Source organism: Dermochelys coriacea, chromosome 15 (assembly GCF_009764565.3).
Source record: "Dermochelys coriacea isolate rDerCor1 chromosome 15, rDerCor1.pri.v4, whole genome shotgun sequence".
Taxonomy (NCBI): domain Eukaryota; kingdom Metazoa; phylum Chordata; order Testudines; family Dermochelyidae; genus Dermochelys; species Dermochelys coriacea.
The window spans coordinates 15,137,979-15,158,345 of record NC_050082.1 but is presented as its reverse complement, the minus strand read 5'-3'; the positions used below and the strand labels follow the sequence as shown (position 1 = coordinate 15,158,345).

At 40.4% G+C, this 20,367-nt stretch overlaps 1 protein-coding gene across 2 annotated transcripts in view; it reads left to right on the top strand.

Moving 5' to 3' along the window:
• The window catches only part of LOC119843781 (protein HIRA), a 63,358-nt gene that overhangs the window by 10,616 nt on the left and 32,375 nt on the right, over positions 1-20,367 (top strand). For both annotated transcript variants that reach the window (XM_038373626.2, XM_043498468.1), the window contains exons 2-10: positions 5,246-5,308; positions 6,936-7,046; positions 7,842-7,932; positions 8,453-8,547; positions 10,588-10,683; positions 11,753-11,913; positions 13,690-13,857; positions 17,112-17,225; positions 19,625-19,695. In XM_038373626.2, the coding sequence (XP_038229554.1) occupies positions 5,246-5,308; positions 6,936-7,046; positions 7,842-7,932; positions 8,453-8,547; positions 10,588-10,683; positions 11,753-11,913; positions 13,690-13,857; positions 17,112-17,225; positions 19,625-19,695 (970 nt within the window). The remainder of the gene's footprint in view (positions 1-5,245; positions 5,309-6,935; positions 7,047-7,841; positions 7,933-8,452; positions 8,548-10,587; positions 10,684-11,752; positions 11,914-13,689; positions 13,858-17,111; positions 17,226-19,624; positions 19,696-20,367) is intronic.

Here is a 20,367-nt window from a genome sequence, read left to right as displayed (position 1 = left end):
CCTCCAAAAATTAGCATGGCAAAATGGATGGAACTGGGTTTCTCATATTAGAGAAGTGGGTTTTATTCCCAGTTCTGCTTGCAGTGGCCTTGTCCAACCTCTGTTATCTTACCTGTAAAATGGGTGAATAATAGTGGACTCCCTAAAGTAAGCGACTAAGACCTTGGTTAATAAGGGCTATGAAGTGCATATAAATATTGAGAACAGTCCATAGAAGAGCTGGAATTAGAACCAATGAACTCTAGGCTTGTAGTCAGTGTACCTTCCCTTATGCTATGGGGCAGTGTATGAGGGAAGGACACTCACAGCAGCTACCAGTCCAGAAATTGTTTCCCGCAGATCTTTGTCAAGATGCAGAAATGAGGTTTCAATGGCAACTGTTCTTAGTCACCTAATAGGACCTGCCTCATGTTCCTCTTCCATGCTGATGGAACAATGAGAAGAACATACAAAGCTGAATTAGGGCATCAGCTGGAAGCTCAAGCTGAAATAATCCATGAGCTAAGAGCATGCAACAAAGAAACGACGGCATACGTCAGAGATACCATGGCTGTCATAAAATAACAACTGGCAACAAATTCCACACTTTTAGAGAATTGGCTGTTGAGTACCTGAGGCAGGTCCTGAAAGGATTTGACAAAGCTAATTCTATAAACCAAGTCTTTGACACAGATTTGACGAGAATAACTCTGTGAAAACTGTAGAAAGACAGCATCAGACAGGATCTAAGGTTGGATGCAAGAAACGCCCTGTGCCTCCATTGAAAAAGTTTCTAAATGTAGCATCTAACCAATAGTCACTTGTAAAATTCCTCTGTGAATATACAGTTAAAAATGAACCTGAGAGTGTGTTAGCACACCCAACACAAAGATTTCTCCTTACTGGTTGCTTTTAAGGTGAAGTAGCAAAGTCCATCGCCAGTAGAGGTGTTGAAGAAGCCCAAGACTGGTACAATATTCAAGAGGAAACGGACTCAACAATGCTTCTGCATGCTGCATGTGCCAACATGGCTTTTGGGTGTCTTGGTGTTGAAGGGACCACAGTCATTAGGGCACCTGTGACAGGTGTTTTGATCCTTGCTGTTCACCACTTTCCAAAAATGGATCTCACAGATAAAGTGGATTGAAGCAGGCACCACAACCAGCACAATTGACAAGCATCTCTTCATACCTGTGCATGCAATTTGTGACACATTCACTCCTGACTTCTGCAACATCCTTCCTGCTGTACACTCATTAACTATTCCTGGGGGAATTCTGCACCAAAAATATAAATATTCTGCATATTTTGTCAAAATAACACAATATAATCACACCAGTTTCAATTATTTTGGTAATTTATTTCAAAATACCTGTCAACAAGTTTGTAACAATACAGACAACAAAAAAGATTCAGGAAATGTTTTTTAACAAATAGATTCCTTACTAGGCATATTAATACAGAACTTGAGTAATAATTCATTTAAACTGCAATACAGAAACTTGTTTCCCGCACTTCTCAGAAGCAATGCAAAGGCTTGGAGGAGTCAGGGGTAACAAGGAGCTGAGGGAGAGGAAAGTAATTGCTGGGAGGGAGCTGGAAGTTTGTTGGATGTGGGTGGGAGAAGTATGGAACAGGGTTTTTTTTGCGGGGGCGACGGGACTTTTAGCGAGTTGGGGAGTCTCCCCCATGCAGACCCTGGCTGACCTCTAGCCTCTCCCAATCAGTCAGGCACATCTGCTCTGCCCAGTGTGTCCCTGCACTCCTCGACGCCTGACCCCATGTGTCCCTGCACCCCCACTCCCATTCAACTCCTGCTCCAGTCTGTCCCCCTCACACTAGCCCATCTGAACCCTCAGCAGCCCTCGTGTGCCCCACTCTGTCTGCCTCTCCCCCCATATCTCATGCTTCCTCACCTAGCCCCGCAGGCAGGGTGCTGTGAAGAACGCAGCCTCAGCTCTCCCCCTTTCGGCTGTTGACCACTATGTCCAGTGAGCGGTGAGCTGGTTGCCTCTGTTCTGGTGCTACAGCAGTGCTTGGTGGTGGTGTCTGCTGCTTGCCTATCTGCCTGTGTAAATTCCAAAAACATTATAATTTGATCAAATAAACTCATCTTTCCATAAATCAAACCTGACTTTGGAAAGTGTGTTAGCACTTATTAGGAGGCTGGATGCCTCTAGACTTTGCTAACGAGCTTCACAGCCTTTTGCCTGTAGGTAACCAATCTGAAGCCAGCTAACTCAGTACAAATTAAAAGTTGTTCCCAACTAATGGATGTTTGGTTCTGATATGAGATGAGATTGGTGGGTCTCCATTCCATTTTCCACATCACAAACTCATTGTCATGCTTTGTACTAACTGGCAGACTCAGAAGAGAAGCCAACAGTAAATGGGCTGTGGAGACTGAACTACTATTGGTCACTGAGGAAATTCTCCTCCAAACCAGAGATGAGCCTGCTATTACTTTGTAGATAAACTGATGACTTCATACACCATTGCTGATTTTCACCAGAAAGAAATTCACACCATTTTTAAAGACAGTTTAGATATATGCAGATAGCTCCATATATGCAAAATAGCTCATTAAATAATTTGCATAAACATCACACATGAAGCTGCACGGAACTTGGCAGCAAAACTGTACCTGAACACAGAAACTGGCTGCTATTGCTTAAGAAACCCTCCTTCTAAGGATAAAGCGGAAATTGGCAACATTAAGATAGCTTAAGTAGCAGCAAAGGGGACAGGGGAAGGAAAAGGAGAGAATTGTATCCTGTTTCCTCAGTTTTTAAAAAGTGCTTAGTTCAAACTATTGTCCTTTGTGTTTGAAAAAATTACCTTTCATGGGCAATAGTGTCCCCAGGCTGCAGCTTGACTTTGTATCCCACAACTGGTCACTCTGCAGGTCGATAGTTTTTCATGATAAACCATTTCTCTGCTCATGCATACTCTCACATATATACACCTCAGGAGAAACACATTTTATCTGGTAATTTTATGTAGTACAATATAAAATATTTTGATGCCAGTAATTTCTGCAAAGGAAGAGGTATAACAGCTTATTTCACAATTGTAGATATTATAATTATGCACCAGAATGCCTAACGTATTCATTTTATCTAAACAAGGAGGCAACATGACTGCCAATCAAAAAAGCTTCTCAGTGTCTGCTTTGGCTGTAAATCTAATTTTCTTATCATGTGTCCATCCTTTGTTTGGGGTCGTGTTGAGGGTGGGGGATGGAGGTTTGAGAGGCAAGCAAAGTGTTGCTGACAATTCGTTTAATAGAATAGGAACTTGTATACCTGAGAGAGTTGCATCAATTTAGCTTAATCAGTTTTTAAACTTACTTAGTTAAACTGGTACAAACCCCTTTAACTGAAATAAGCATTCAGTGGTTTGCACCAGTTTAACTAACACCTTAAGTTAAACCTTTGCAACTTTCTCATGTGGGCACGGTCTAAATAGTTTAGTCTCCTAGTTCTCTAATCTTAGAGCCTTGAAGATCCGTTTTTTGTTTAATTTTTTTACAGAAGTTTGTTTGCTGCCTGTGCTTCCCAAAATATATGGGTTATCTCTGAAACTTGCGTGAAGTTTGGCAGAGTAAAGGACAGATGCAGCACACCCCTCTGAAGAAGAGCCACAATTTTTAAAGTACAGCTCATGTGTTTTATGGGACTTGGATCTGGAAAGAATGCAAGTTGGGTGTCATCCTACTGTACTTCAGCTTCTCTGCCTGGAGGATGTTACTGGGATCATGTCAACATTTCAATAAGAATAAAATAAATAATTAAAAAAAATTACCCTGAAACAAATCATCATAAACACATACAAATAAACAGCACTACCCCAAGCAACGTGTTTATCCCAACAACAGAAATATCAGAAACTTCACAGAACCCACTGTGGACTCTGCTGTTGCTATCATTTTTATGTCAAAGGCACTCAAATACTATGGTGTGGGGTAATAACTCAAATACCTTAGACAGATAAGTCAAGTCCCTCTAGTTTTCCCTTTTGTGTTTTTACATATCATGAAGTTATAGTATAAACATTCCACCAATATGGGAAACTGCTCAGATGTCCAAATCTAATACTCATGGTTAGCATTTACAGTGGTTATGACATCATTGCCCTCCTTTCCACTGGGCTGCTGATGATTTTGATATGTGGCAGCATTTTTAGTTTTTAAAAAAGTTCAGACATCTTTCAGTTGCTGTATGAAGTTTTATATATATATATATATATAAATCCTATATAAATCCTTTGTTACTCTTGTTTGTTTTTGTTGAGTTTTGCTGCTTGAATTTCCACTGTGTCCACTTCCTATGCAGCTTCCTCCAGCTAATCCTTGTTGGTTTCATTGGCCTCATGGGAGGCTGCAAGTTATAAAACGTTCTCTGCAAAGGTGATTATAACTGTTTGATAGTATGGTGGAGGTCTAGTGCTTACAGCAGGGATGCAGGCAGGGCAGTGCCGACAGGGAACCAGGGCTGTTTGTTTCCCAAATTCTATTTCCAGCTCTGCCAGTGATTTGGGTGACCTTGGGAGAGGATACAAAAACTAGGATTATTGTCTTTGAAAGGAGATGTGTTAGGGGACCTTAACTGAAGTATTTAAGATTGAATTGGTTAGTTACTAATCTTTTGTATCCCAATGGGGTTCTTTGTTGTTATGGTGATAGAAGCCATATAAGTAATTTGATAAGCCTCTGGGTGTTACAGGATTGTATATATTTAAAGCAGGATTTAAATTGAACTAGGTCGTATGAACAATAATATTTGTTGTTAAACAATCTGAAATAGGGGGAAATCAAATCTCTTGCTTCAGGTAATCAGTTTGATAGGAGTCAGAAAGAAGTTATTTCCCAAGCTTTACGTAATTGGCCAGATGCATTGTGGAGAAGGTTCCTTTGAAGCATTATGCTACTGCGGAGGCAGTATATGATATGTTCTGGTATGAGAAATCCTATATTCCTGTGAGGTTTTTAATCTGGGTAAGCTGTAGTTTCTGTTATGATTTGGATGTTTTATACTTTCTAGTCATCTGTATTTGTTATATGCTGATTAGAATTTTTAGAAGAAGAAAATTGCTACTTGAGTAACCAGAACATTTGAAAAAAGAAAAGGAGTACTTGTGGCACCTTAGAGACTAACAAATTTATTAGAGCATAAGCTTTCGTGAGCTACAGCTTCAATTGGCACTACTGTATTCTCTGGAACATGGGTCCATCTCAGTGTTTGTGTTTTTCTTTCTCTGTGTCCAGGAAAGCCAATATTTTCAGTTGATATTCACCCAGATGGGACCAAGTTTGCAACTGGAGGACAAGGTATGTTTGCACACTAATGGACGAAGGAGTTCTGGGCCATAATAATCTCATGCCCTCACCGCAGTTTTCTCAATTTATCCATTTCTTTTAAGCTCATCATTTAGGAAAATTATCTATTCCCTGGAGATATAAGACCTGAACATGCATATGTAAAAATGCTGCAGTGGATAAACTAGACTTTTACGCTTACGGTGGCAAGTTCATGCTTACTGACATGGCCATATGCTTGTTCTCTTGGGCATCAGTGGAGAAAAGCAGTTGTAGTAGTCTTATTGTGTCCACTGTTCCCTCTAAGCTGTGCGCGTGTGCACACAGATCCTAAACCCTGCACACACGGTGAAATACTATGCGCCAAAAATTTGCACAGAAGCACAACAGTTTGCACAGAAGAAATTATTTGTGCACACGACCTGTCAAAAATTAGAGGGAGCATTGATTGTATCTGTGCTACTAATATTGGTATTTAATTTCCCAACATTACTTGCCAAAAATCTTGTTTAGACAGAGGTAAAACATGCAGTTTGGCCTTTTATATTGATAGCTGGTGGAAATTGGGATGAAACGTTTTTAATAAAATTATATATATTTGTACACAACATAAATATTTTGTATATTAATATACACAAATAGAATTTAGTAGTGTTAGGGTTCAATTTCAATGACTGAGTAATAAAACATCAGATAACTTGGCTCAATCAGAGTTTATTAATCAAAGCTAGATCAGCGCAATACACAAAGGCAAGGGTTAATATCTCATAAGTCTGGATAGAAGCTCCACAGAGTCTTCAACCTGCTCCGAAATCATGGGCTGACTTCTGCTTTATTTATATCCCAGAGGGTTATGACTTTCACAATATTACCTAAGACTTACTCACCAGTTCTTGTCAGTTTTGAACACAGTTTTCCAGAAGTCACCAAAAGTTATAGGCATCTTATACTAGCTATACCTGGGTACACGATGCATGCTGGGTAGGTATCAACAAGAGTTGATTTTTAATTTTTAATTAACAAGAGTTCATTCTAATCACTCTGATATATTTCCATACTACCTATCCTTAGCATTTTGTACCTTAGCACGTTTTGTCCCTGACAGTACCAAGAAGAGGCTTGGCTTAACTACAAAGGATGCTGGAAGTATGGATCGTACACCTTGTCTTAGCATAATTATACAGGCTTTTGAGAAAAGCTTAACATTAATACACTTCATAGTTATGCAAAACATTAATACAATATATGATATTAAGTAAATGTTGGTGTTCTGTATAAAACTGATGTTGTATATAATACCGGCTAACAATAGTTTAGATGCCCCCTTTCCTTGAACTCAAATTTAATTTTTGTGTACATGACAAATCACGGTCAAAATATTACTTTTATATACGGTATTACTTTTACTATTTCTGAAAAATTACATGTGATCATCTTAATAGCTTTGTGGTAAATGAAAGAAAAGCACGGTTTGAGTACCAGCAAATGAATGTGAACTCTAAAAGTATATTTTTGTGTTAAAGATTTCTAGGGCACCTATTGCAGCAGTATCAGAGAGCCAGTATTTTCTATGAAATTGAAAACGAGTTCAGACAAATTTTTGTTCTCTATAAAATATTGATTTCTTCTTTGTCTTCAGGACAGGATTCTGGGAAGGTGGTGATCTGGAGTATGGCTCCCGTCCTCAAAGAGGAAGATGAAAAGAATGAAAATATTCCCAAGATGCTTTGTCAGATGGACAATCACTTAGGTAACATAGAAGTGTTCTCTGTAGACTTTGAGCCTTCGCAAATTACCTGTTAGTACATCTGTCTGTAGTGAAAAAATATAAGTCTCTGTTCAGCAGTAAAGAATATGTAATGTTCTGCAGAGGGTCTCAGACCTCAGCTACATGCCTTTTTTAGATGTTCAGCAGAAAACCTTATCAAGCAATAGAATATGTTTTGTACAATTCTTCAAATACATCTGGAGATCCTTGCATATGAGTCTCTTCCATCTAATTTGGTGGGGCCAAAAAATAACTTGTAGATCATTTTTGAAAACCAGTTGGATTACAGAGAAGGGCAGGAGAAGGAATTAAGATAGAGGAGATGCCATATAAAATATATTGATTATAATCTTAAGATATTGTGTACCATGCATGCAAAATATTTGAAATGAGCTCATCTGAATAATATGCTCCTTGATTTTCTTGAAAATATGGTGTTTCCAGGTTGCGTTTGTAATTTAATCCAATTTCATTTATTACAGTTTCCTTAGTCAGACAACTGCTACTTTTTCCCCTTTAAATCATATTTTTGTTAAATGTTTTTCAGACAGAATAGGTTGTTGTTGAAACTTAGATAAGTTATTCAACTGGTATTGAAAGATAAGTGTCAATCCATTTATCTGAAGCAGATAGAGTAACTGCTTTGAGTGGAGTGAGCATATTTAACAAATTCCAAGCATCTCCTGCCAAACTCTACTTAAAATGAAATCTGCTTTCATTATGGAACCAGGGGTTTTTTTGGCTTTTCATCTTATAACTTTTTTTTTCATTTTCCAGCCTGCGTGAACTGTGTGCGGTGGTCAAACAATGGCGTTTATTTGGCTTCAGGGGGCGATGACAAACTGATCATGGTGTGGAAACGAGCTGCGTAAGCATGTTTTTCCTTGTCAACTTGTATTTTAATTTTAACAGTTATCTCTGTCTATTTTCACAAAATTTCCCCCAGTGCTTGCCTTAAGACCATGCCAGGAGGAAGTCACAGTTGCAGATCAATAACATTGGAAGTTTGTTCTGATAACCTGTGTCTTGAACAGTAGTCTATTTTCATTAGTGTGTTCTCTTTTCTGGGTAGGAGGTGAGCCATTTTCTCCCTGGGTTTGGAGACAGCTTCACTATTAGACTCTTCAAAGAGATATTTTACGTATTAGCATTATCAACTTGCTTTAGGAAGCATAGTAGTATAGAGTATATTTATGTAACTTTTAAAGGTATTATAAGTTTCACTTTCATATAAAACAGTATTGCTATTTTCATCTCATTCCCCATTGTGATAATATCTGAGCAGAAAGTAGATTTGTACAGCTATACTATATTCTAAAACAAACAGTTAATGAGTAACTTGTTGAGGTGGTTTCTGTGAATAACTCTTCTGGTCCTTTTTTAACTAGGTACATTGGACCTAGCACTGTGTTTGGTTCCAGTAGTAAACTTGCTAATGTAGAACAGTGGAGATGTGTTTCAATTCTCAGAAGTCATTCAGGGGGTAAGTGAAAAGGTGTAGAATAAATCTGAATAGAGTATATTGAAAAATATTTTGTATACATTAACATTATATTTTTCTTGTTCACGATATCATCAGTTTGTCATAGAACTCTTCACTACACAGCAGATCACTAACTATTAAAACTGGTTATGAGAAAATAGCATCAAGTGTCAGGAGCTTTAAAAGGGGGGAGAAAAAGATTACTTTTATTTAAGGGAGGCAATGTGTCTAATGGCTAGAACAGGGGACTGGGTGTCAGGATTCCTGGATGCTGTTCCTGACTTTACCATTGTGCTCTGTGATGATGAGCACATAACTTAACTTCTGCAAGTCAGTGTGCTCAACTGTAAAATGTGGATAATACTTTTTTATTGTTAGTATTATCTTAAACAGTGTCATCTGTTTACTATCTTATTATAGTGGAATGATGTTATTTTGGCATGAATTATAAAAAGTTGGTTATAAAAAATGAAAAGCATGTGTTAATTTTGTAATTGTCCTAAGGGGCTGTGTGGTTTCCATCAGTGTTTCACAGTGCACTGTGGTAGTGAGATATTTTTTTCCATCTGGGTTGGAATAATATTGGGTTGTGGTATCTCCTGCTGCTGCTTCACTAAGTGCAAATCAGGTCCTTTGGACAGGGGAGATTCTGGTTCCTGTAAACACCCTGGCCATCATGTTTCTATATCTCTCTATTTTAAGTACTTATACGGCCCCCCATTAAGTCATATAACTGCAAGTTCCTCCCAATCTTTAATGTACTGATCCTCACAACACCCTTGTGAGGTAGGGAGGTGCTATAATTTCAATTTTTAATAGCTGGGAAACTGAGGCAGAGAGTATGTGACTTGCCCAGGGTCACACAGAAAGTCTGTGGAGGAGTAGGGACTGGAACCCAGATCTTCCAAATCCTGGGCTAATGCCCTAACCACTGGACTATCCTTCCTGTCTGCATAAAAGCTTTGAAGTAGAAGCAGACAAACTTGCAAGTAATGAACGTTTGTAATTAGTTTCCCTAAGATTTTAGAGCAGGGTGAGCACAAGCTATCAAATAGAGGTCTTGATAAATAGTCCTGTGCCTTAACCACAAGACCACCTTTCCTTCCCTTCAGTATATTGTGACCAATTTTGAAATAATAAAAAGTACAACTTTGTCTTTTACTTAACTAAAGGATTTGGAGGCTTGAAGTGAAATATGGGGGAAAGGAAATATAAGTCTTCTAGGGCTACCAGCCTTTAGTGTTCTTGTGGAAATGCTGGCAGCCCAGCTGGGACACACTAACAGTATGTAAAAGGATCTCAGCATCCATGGCACACCGCATGGGTTGCAACCTGGCACATTTTCTCAGATGGCAGTAAAGCTGCTTCCAAGTCTTTATTTTCCTTTTGGGTCCAATATTAAAGATGACACAAAGATTAGAGGAAACTGGAAAAACAGAATTTCAATAAAGGAAAATCACCAGAATGGAAAATCTTATTAATGCTGAATTTATAATCTGATTCTGTATTTATTGCTTTTTGTCAAAAGCAAAATAAAAATGTATTTTATCAACTGCCAGATGGTAACAGAGCTACATATAATATAACTTGATAGTGCTTATTTAAATGATCTGTCCTCAAGTTAAAAAATAAGCCTTGACTAAAGAATATCTTGAGGGGAATGGAACAATGAAAAATGGTTCTGCAGGTGAAATAGCTTATTGTTTTTATTAACCATCTTGTAATCGGATATTAAATATGGAAATAATATAAATAGTTTTTTGTGATATAAGGGAATATTAGTTTGTGACTTAGCACAGCTCCTTCTGCATGTGGCTCAGTCAAAGGAACCACTCCCTTGGTTCATTTGCTTTATATGGACCATAGTGATGATAGTTTTACTTTTGAGTCTCAAATTAGATAGTGTTCATGTAACATGCATAGCAAGTTCATCTTTGAAACAGGGGTGCACTAATTGGTAAAATCAGTTAAATCTATTTGGCCATCAATCTGCAGCTCCAGTGCAATTTTTCATATAGATAGAGGACTTTTTTTTAATAGATGTCATGGATGTGGCATGGTCTCCTCATGATGCCTGGCTGGCCTCCTGCAGTGTGGATAACACCGTTGTCATCTGGAATGCTGTCAAATTCCCAGGTGGGAACTCTTTTAATTCAGATATGTATATACAAATATAATTATCAGTGACAAAAACTGACTGCTTTTTGTATCAGTGTCTTTCATTGACTATGAACAGGTAGGGTGTATTTTGGATCAGGCATCCTGCCCTTACTGTAGTGACTAATACCTGGGAATCTCCTCAGCTGTTGTCACAGCTGTTGAAAATGAGAAGTGGATCACACCACCACTATAAAGAGCTGTTATGTTCAATTGTGCTGCTGATTTTGCATGAACATTACCGTTACTAGTATTTTCCATTTTGGCTTGTTTTTTAAAAATATATGTGTGTATATAATATATTTCAAATCCTGAAGATGTTCTAAGAATTCCTTCTTTTCCTATTTTCTGCTTTTGTAGCTGTTCCACGTAGCAGCTACCATCTTTGGAAGCCCATCAAAGCCTCACTTTTAAATGGCTAGAAGAGTTGACGTGAGGTGATACCCTCCCAAGCTAAAAATACTGTTATACAGTGCTCCCAGCCTCTTCTTAAACAATCTGAGAGGCAAGAGATCAGAAGTGGCAGTTGAACACTGTCCAACATGGTGGTATAGATACCATTGTCCCTAGGTTAGTGGGCCTGTCAGGCTTAAACAGTATTTAATATGTAACCTGGACATAGATCATGTACACAAATGCACCATGTTGAAGCTGTTGTGATGGTTAGTGAGAACAGAGGGAGGAATAAGTGCATATTTTAACTAGGTTCCAATTAAACTGCTGTTTACTTTCCAGTGCTTGACAAAAGTTTTGTAATAAACTGGTCTCTGCTGGTCTGGATCTATTTATCTCTTGCACAATGACTTCCATTCATTAGGCTGTCAGAATACCCTTTTTGTTTCTTGCTTCGTTTGTACAAGAAGCTTAATTTGAACATAGGTTGAGCTTGATTGGTACATTGGTGTTTGACCATCCAACAAAAATATCAGGCATGGTGCTTCAAAAGGACCCTCGAAATCTCCACTAGACTTTTTGTCTATAGTTAAATAACCTTTTTAAGGGAATGGTAGCATCCAAGTGTTATCTCTTAACTTTTTGCTGTATGCAGAAATTCTTGCCACTCTGAAGGGACACTCTGGCTTGGTGAAGGGATTGACCTGGGATCCTGTTGGGAAATATATAGCCTCTCAGGCTGATGATCGAAGCTTGAAGGTGTGGCGGACCATGGACTGGCAGTTAGAAACCAGCATCACAAAACCATTTGATGAGGTATCTGTTGTGTGTTAAGGAGCACATAGTGAACAAATTAAAAAACAGTTATAATACTTCTGCTCTTCAAAGCCCTGTATAAATATTAGCTAATTAAACAGGACTGAAATGCTTGCAGTGTGGTTTGTGCCTGCTCTTATCCCACTTGGAGTTCCCAACTGTACAAGCAGAGCTGGCGCTAGGCATAAGCAGACTAAGCAATTGCTTAGGGCCCTGAGCAGCTCAAGGGGCCCCCTGTTCGCTTTTTATTATGTGGTATGTGTATGCGTGTGTGCGCGCGTGCATGCAAAAATATTCCTGCACACGGCCCCCAATGGGCTAGTACCACCTATGTGTACAAGTTAGCTCTCTGCTTCTCCTGTGACTTTCTGTCCAGAAAGGGGGTTTCAACTATTTAACTGAGTTCAGACCATTTGAACAAACCTTTGTGAATAGCGTGTCTTAACCCAAATAATTGCTTCTGCCCTCCCGTATCCCTGTAAAGAGGCACATTATGCCACAACTTCCCTCCAGCTGCAAGGGCTGGATAGAGCTGCCTATGGAGCACATCAATCCTGCTCCTCTGTTTGCAGCATGTTTCTTCTCTCTGGCAGGGTACCTTCCCTCTGCCGATATAGAAGTAGATAAATAAATAAACAAAACTTAGTCCTTGTATTTGTTAAAGTCCTAGCTTTGAAGAGTAAAATTTGCACTTTACCAGCACTAAGCTTTTTATAATATGATTACCCAGGGCATTGTGTTGTGGCTTGGTGTGTTGTTTTAGGGGTTGGAGGGTGGGAAGTGTCTCCAGGCAATTGAGATAAAGCCAACAATATGTGCGGGTGCTGTTTCCCAGTTTTTCATTGGACTGATGCCTTTGTAGTTTTAATTTGAATAGGGTTGCAAAATACTGTAGTCTTAGCTTTATCAAATTTTTGAAGATTAATCACAGTTAGTGATCTTTTCAGGTGCTAATAGCTTTATGAATTGCAGACCTAGTAAGTTTGTCTATTAGCCTCTGAGCAGGATGCAAATGTAATGCAGTGACTTTGACTAGACTTGCATATCTGCTGTAAAAACACGAAGGCAAGTAAGTGCCTCCCTTTTCTTCCCCCTGCACCAAAATCTGTTTTGTTTGCCTGGTTACTTTACTTTGGCTAGGAAGGTAATCAGACCTCTCTGGGTCTGGGGCTAATGAGTAAAGTGTTTTGCAGTAAGTTTGTAGTGATGTGACTAGCAATGTTCTTCATAGTCACTCATTTACATTGAGCCATTTAGAGTCTGTGAGGTAGTGCGTTTGCAAACTTGGGTCTCATATTTGCAACGGATGTGTTGCAGCCATGTCACTAACCAGGATGATGAATATTTGGTGTACAGTATTTTATAGAATTCTGCATTCTTGCAGAATATAAAGAATGGTATTTTCAGGTGTTCTTTCCATGTAAAAAATTGTCCTGGAGAGCCTCTTTTCAATATCAGTCATTCTCCGTTTTTGCATCTTTTCTGACAATAACCAGATACTCTTATTCACTCTCTAGCTCCTAGGTTATAGCTTCAGAACTTAGATTGGACCAACGATGTAGATAGGGATGAAGCTCTGAGAATTTAGTGTACTGAAATGTTACTGCTGAAATTGTGTTATACTCCTGAAAGAAACAAGAAATCACTCATACAGTTTGTAAAATCTAACTTTCCTTTTTCTGCATCCTCAAAAGTTATCATAAATGCCTCTGATCAATCAATCTAGACCCCTTTAAAGACCTAATTAGTTTTTTGTTTTGTTTTGTTTTTCTTCAGTGTGGAGGGACAACACATGTTCTGCGTCTCAGCTGGTCGCCTGATGGACACTATCTGGTTTCTGCTCATGCTATGAATAATTCTGGACCTACTGCTCAGATCATTGAGAGAGATGGATGGAAAACCAACATGGATTTTGTAGGGCACCGCAAGGCAGTGACCGTCGTGGTGAGTAAATTTAAAGGATAACATCTCCTTAAAGTATAGCTTTTAGAAAATATGCTCTCTTGATATTTTATGTGCAACAGAGGGAAACAGCTGATATAGGTAGATGTAAATATGATAAGTTATTAATTGATACATGGATGTTTAAAAATCTGTCAGTTGAAGGTAAGTGTAGACTTTCACCTGTACAATTTTTTTATTTCATGGATTTGGAAGCAGGCCTGCTGATAGCAATTCTGGGCCCCAGGGCAGAACAGTCAATGGGCCCCCTAGAAGGGGATAGCACGGAGCTGGATCACGTGCGGCGGCTGGTGCACGCACAAGCCGCGCGGATGCGGACCACCTGGCATTTGGGCGGTGCTGTGTCTGCACTGGCTGGTGCCCAGCAAGCTGCCAGCTGTGCTCCTGGGAAGCCCTCTTCCGGCCAGGGCCGGATCAACCTTTTGTGGGCCCGGCACCAAACATATTTGTGGGTCCCCCATGGGGGCAATGGAGCATGGCAGGGGGAGGTCAGTACCCCGAGCGAGGGGCTGGCCAGGGGAAATGGGGCAGGGCAGGACATGGCATGGCGGGTCCAGCCCCGCTCCACCCAGCCCAATGCGAGGGCACTGTTTACAAACCAGTAGCTGCCAGATACACACTGACCCACCTGTATGTCCCTTCCCTAGGGGCCACACCACACAGCCTCCCCACCCCCGACTTGAACTTAAAACAACTGCTTCCTATTAGATCTTTGCACTATCTATGTTTTCCAGAAGAAGATCTGCAGGTCTTGGTTTCATACACTTGCACCTCAGTGACGTTAATAATGTCACTTAGTTAATAACACCACCTTACAAGCCACCCTGAGTAAGAGACAGCACGTAGTTGTGCTTCCTCATGTTCATATCGGGTACTGAATTGTGATTCAATCACTATTTGGTCTTTTCCTTCCCTCCCTCTTGCTCCCTAGGGGAAGTAAGCTGCACAAGCCCTTTTTCTGGTACAACTTACTTTCCCCAAACCTGCTGTCTTCCCTGTACCCCCCTTCCTCTCTCTCCATGTGCAGAATTGTAAGGTGATGCCTTTCTCATCTCTTACTTCTCACTGTGGGCACAATGTAGGCAGCTCACAACTGAGCTCTTAGAAAAGGGCTGACCACATAAAGAAGTGGAGCGTCTACACTCCTCATGTATCCTTTGCTGACTTCAGGGACAGCCTCGGACCCAATTCTATTAACATTTATTCTTATTCGTATAATTGCTAGAAAGCAGAAACAGGAGAGAACTGACAAATGCCATCTCTTCCTCATCACCTCTCTTCTAGTTTCATATTTAACACCTTCCTCCCCCACCCAAAGAAAAGGTAGAGAGGCTAGAACTAATCTGTTTCCCTCATGCCTGCATTCTTTACTCAGGGCCAAATCTCCTTTGAAATCAATGGGAGTTGTCTTGGAACCTGTTTCTCCCTGTGGCTTCTGCCGGGGCTCTGGGGCTTCCCTGCCCAGCGTGGCTTCTACTGGGGCTCAGGGCTTCCCTCCACCACCTCACCCTCCACGCCTCCCCGCAGCATCTGCCTGGGCCAGGTCTTTCCCCCACCTGCCCATCCATCCGGCACGGCTTTTGTCGGGGCACCCAGGTGAGCTTGGGGCTTCTTCTGCCCTGTGGCTTGGGCTGTCTGCCTGCTGGGGTGCCCATTTTTTTGGGGGCCCCAAATTTGCTGGGAGCACCCTGGGCATGGGCCCTGTTGGCCCGTGCATTAATCTGCATGGCTCCCAGTCCCTCTCAGCACTGCCCCTACCTTGTTGATTTCCCAGGGTGTGGAAAGAAGCCCTCCTTCCCTTCAGTCAGCCAGCGGGTGGGCCGAGAAGAGAAAGCGGTGGGGGAGGGGACAGGCGGGGCTTCTTCTCCCCCCACCCCTTTTTTTTGAAAATTTTCCGGCCACCCTGCAGTGGTGGCGACTGGAGGCCCTCAGGCCCTTTAAAATCACCAGGACTCCTGGGCAATTGCCCCCTTTGTCCCCCCCACCCCACCCCACCCCCTTCCAGCTTTTCTCAAATGAGACCACAGTGGCGCCACTAGGAGATTTTCTTGCGGCCACAGCCTTCTGGGCAGTGACTTGAGGGGTGGTGGGAGGGAGCAGTGGACTCTCCCCCAGGGCCACCATCAGGGGTTGGACCCTGACCCCTTGTGAAGCCATGAACACCGGAGGAGCAGGCAGCCAGTGAGTTCCCACCTATCCAGGGGCAGTGAGGCTCCAGCTTCGGGCTTTAGCCCTGGGGTAGCAGGCTTCAGTCAAGGAGCTTTGGGCTCTAGCCCTGGACCCCAGCCATGTGGCAGCAGCTGGTGGCCCTTGGGTCACCCCCACATTGCCCCTGGCCCCCTACCCACCTCCCCATCCAGGGCTTAATTTGTCCCCTGGCTTGCCAGGGTTGAGTAAGTCTGCTGTGAAAATTAATATTTGTATGTTTCTTAATATCACTTTTCACAGCCTCACAGCTAGCTGGTAAGTCTGCTGTGAAAAGTGATATTAACAAATATTACTTTTCACAGCAGCAGACTTACTAGCTAGCAAGTCTTTTTTTAAAACAGCAACCAAAAAAGCAAAAGAAACAACAAAAAAAGACAAGAATGTGCAAAGCACCTTATTTGTGTTTCTGTTCTGTTTAGATCCAGTAAAGAATAGAGACAACTCTACGTTATGTTTATTATTGAGTCTGCAAAAAGAATCTCTACATAAATAAGTTATGATGATTTGGACATTTATATTTGCATGTTTATTTGTTTGTCCTAAAGTTAATTAAGTATTTTAGGAAAAATTGTCACCGAAAAAATTATTGTGAGAATCCCTACTCTCGGTCATTAGTTCAAATCCAGCCCACTTCGGGAGTGGCCAAAAGTTTACCTTCCAAAGCCTCTTCAGTGGCTTCTTTGAAATCAGTCTGGTTCCAAACAGGCTGATGTTCACATCACAAAACCAATACAGTGTGGTATTCCTGTTGGTGCATTTGTCACAGATGCCAAAGGCTGAGTTGACTATGGAGACCAAAATACTCTGACCCATAGAAGCTGTCTTTCCAGATCAAGGCTGAGACACATTGGGTAGGCAGTGTGAGGAAACCTACATTGCTTTTGTCCGTGCTGAACGTGTGATGCGAGCTAGAGAGGTTAGCCTGACATCATTTGTGAGCATTAAATTAAATTAAAAAACTCCAAATACTTCCTAAAAATAATTCATTGATTGTAATATGTTTAGCTTGTTTTTTTTCTGCCTTTCAGAAATTCAATCCAAAAATCTTTAAAAAGAAACAAAAGAATGGGAGCTCCACCAAGCCAAGCTGTCCCTATTGCTGCTGTGCTGTCGGCAGTAAGGATCGGTCCCTCTCTGTCTGGGTAAGTTTCCTTTGTTGCTTTCATTGGCTGATGTGATCACTTGGACAACTAAGGGACTTAGCACAGAGATCAGGTGTACAGAATTAGGATCTTACATTTAGATACAGTTTTAATTGGTCACTGTGCCTGTTCTCAGGGGATTGTAGGAAAACACTGCACTGGAATAAGTTTGTTTTCATTATCCTGAATTGTTTTAGAAATAAGCACTGAAACGTTTTTAAAAATTATAGGAAAAGTTGATTATATCCTTAGCCACAATTTCTAGTATATTCAGGTAAATCTCTCATTGATTTTTGTAATTTAAGTTTGAAGTGATTTAGTCTAGATCAAGTTTTGGGGACTGAGGTCTCTGCTGATGTTTGGGCCAGAACAGGGTGGGCAGTACAGTGTCCTAGAAGAAACTAGGTTGTGGATGCTATCTATGCTATCTCTCCCTCTGTGAAACTAACACGGGAAGCAAAGGGCCTAGGGAATCCAGTTCCAAGGGCTAATGGTACATGAGGGACTAAGAGAGTCAGTGATAGAATATGCTGCTGTTGTCAGAGAAGAGGAGCTGGTGCCCAGATTGAGACCCACTGAGTCTAATTTGCAGAAGTTCTGAGCACTTAACAGCTGCAACTGAAGTCAATGGGAGCTGTGCTTTGGACATATAAAGTGTTGTAATAATGCCCCCCATCTGTAAAATTGAAAATATTAATACCAGCTCTTAATTAATACTAGTATTAATACATACTAGGGATGTATCCTGAAGATAAATCCGCTAATGATTGTGAACTACTCAGATGCTATGGTGATAAGTGCCATAAAAATGAGGAAATTAATAATAATAATAATTTTGTCTTCAGGGTTTGAATAGTAAGCAGTAAATAAGCATGGGGCCACATATTGAATGATGAGGATAAAAAGGAGTATTGAATAGCCTTCCTCCTATCCCATATTCAGCATACCCTACCATGGAATCTCGCATTCTGCAGAGCAAGCTCAGGGGAAGCAAGGAACATAGTTAGCACAGCCTAGCTGCTGCTGCATTGACTGATCCCCTGCCTGCTTTGTACTGGCCTCAGTCCTCAGCTTCTGCTTTCAGCCAGGAAATACAGACAGAGTAGAAAGAACTTAAAATAAATAAATAAATAAAAAAATCCAAGTCTTCAAACATCTGGTTTGGCTTTTATTGTAAAGTCTAAAATAAAATTATATTTTCAAATTGTGGCTGAGGATAAAAATGGTTATTCCTCCATTTTAGTGTAAGATTAACTGACTGGTTTGGAAGCAGTAATAGGGCAGCGAATCGGTTTAAACAAAGTGCATGGCTTCATAATGAGGGACATATGCCAGAACATGCCAGTTGCTACCTGTAATTCCCTGTTTCCTTTCTAAACAGCCTAAGTGTGATATTTATCCATCAGTCACTTAAGTGCATAACACTAAATCTCTCTGGCAAAAATACCAAATAACTGGTGTTTTGTTAATCAAAGTGTCACTTAAGTATGTTCTATTATAGCTCCTAATGGGCCTAGCAGAGATTGGGATCTCATGCTAGGCACAGCAAGGACACATAGTAAGAGAGAGTGCTTGCCCTGAAGACCTTACAGTCTGAATAGACAAGACCAATAGATGGTGGGAGGGGAAACAGAAACAAAGAGGTGAAATAACTTGCTTGGGGTCAACAGCAGGTCTGTGGTAGATCCAAAATTAGAACCCAGCTCTACTGAATCCTGGGTAACCTCATTATTCACTAAACCATACTACCTTCTCCTACTTCAGCTTCTGTTAGAGCCAGGTATCTGGGATGCTAAGTATACTGGCTGAGAATTAGAGGTACTGTACCTCTTTGTTTTGGAACAAGTTACGGGAAATTCTTTTGCTTATTCAGTTCTTATTGTTGTATCAAGTTGATCCATAAATACAGGATTGGCTCTTTAGAAACAATTGGTAGTTTCCCTTTGTTTTTGACTGGCTTTCCTTACTTACACATTGATAGTCTGAAAGTGAGCGCATTACCCTGATCTATGTTCTGTCTTTCTATTATGTTGCCAGTGAGCAACCTCCTTATCTCAGTTAAGGTTGGAACAGAAGCTCTCTCCAGGGTCTGGAATTACTTTGAATTGGTAGAGAGTTCTACATCTGCAACAGAGAGAGGGCTACTTTGGTCAGAAGATTCAATCTGTTTCAAAAAGTGGGGCTTGAATGTCATACAAACTTTTGAGGGAATGGGTTGTGCTCTATAGAGAAATGACTAACTCCAGGTACAATTCAGATCTTACATCGTCAAGCATACAGATAGCATTCCTGCAGGAGGTAAGATTTGGTAAATGCTATTAGATTCTGGAAGAGGATGGGATTATGTGGTTGTGTATAATATTTCTAAATTTCTGTCTCCTGTATTTTTCCATTTTAAGCTCACATGTCTGAAACGACCTTTAGTTGTCATACATGAGCTGTTTGACAAGTCTATCATGGACATCTCATGGTAAGATGGCTTTCTCTTTTGTACAAAAGCTAAAACAAAATATTGTCTACTTCTGTACCTATCTGTTAAGTGGAAGTTTTTATTCTAGTACATTGCAACACTGCTCACATTTTGAGCATAATTTGAGCACCACATCAGTGTGACCTGAAGTTTTTGAAGTTGCAGCAATATCTTTGATAATTCCATTTGTTTTGACTCAACTCTATTATTCCATGTACCAAATAGGCCCTTAGGTGTCTCTAGATGAGATGAAAATGTACTACATAGCAGGGAAATTATTTAAATTTGAAATTTTATGTGTTTGGAGTGTGTGTGTGTGTGTGTATCTATCTCCATGCAGGGGAAGAATAGTGTCTTTGTAACTAAAGGATATAAAATACAATAATAATAATAATAATAATAATACAGTGTTATGATGTACAAAGACATTTGTAGAATAAGTTCAGCTTGTTAGAATTTCCTCTTTTGAGCAAGCTGCTACTATTTTATTAAACTTAATGGCCTGATGGATTTTACACATATGTAATTTATATACAGTTATTCATTTACACTGATGCAAGCAAGAAAACTCCAGTATGTCACTCAGTCCCTCTTCTCCCCTTCCAAAAAATCCACAGTGGTTCCCATCTCCAAAAATGGTTCCCTTTTTTTTTTTTTAACATGAAGTTCTTT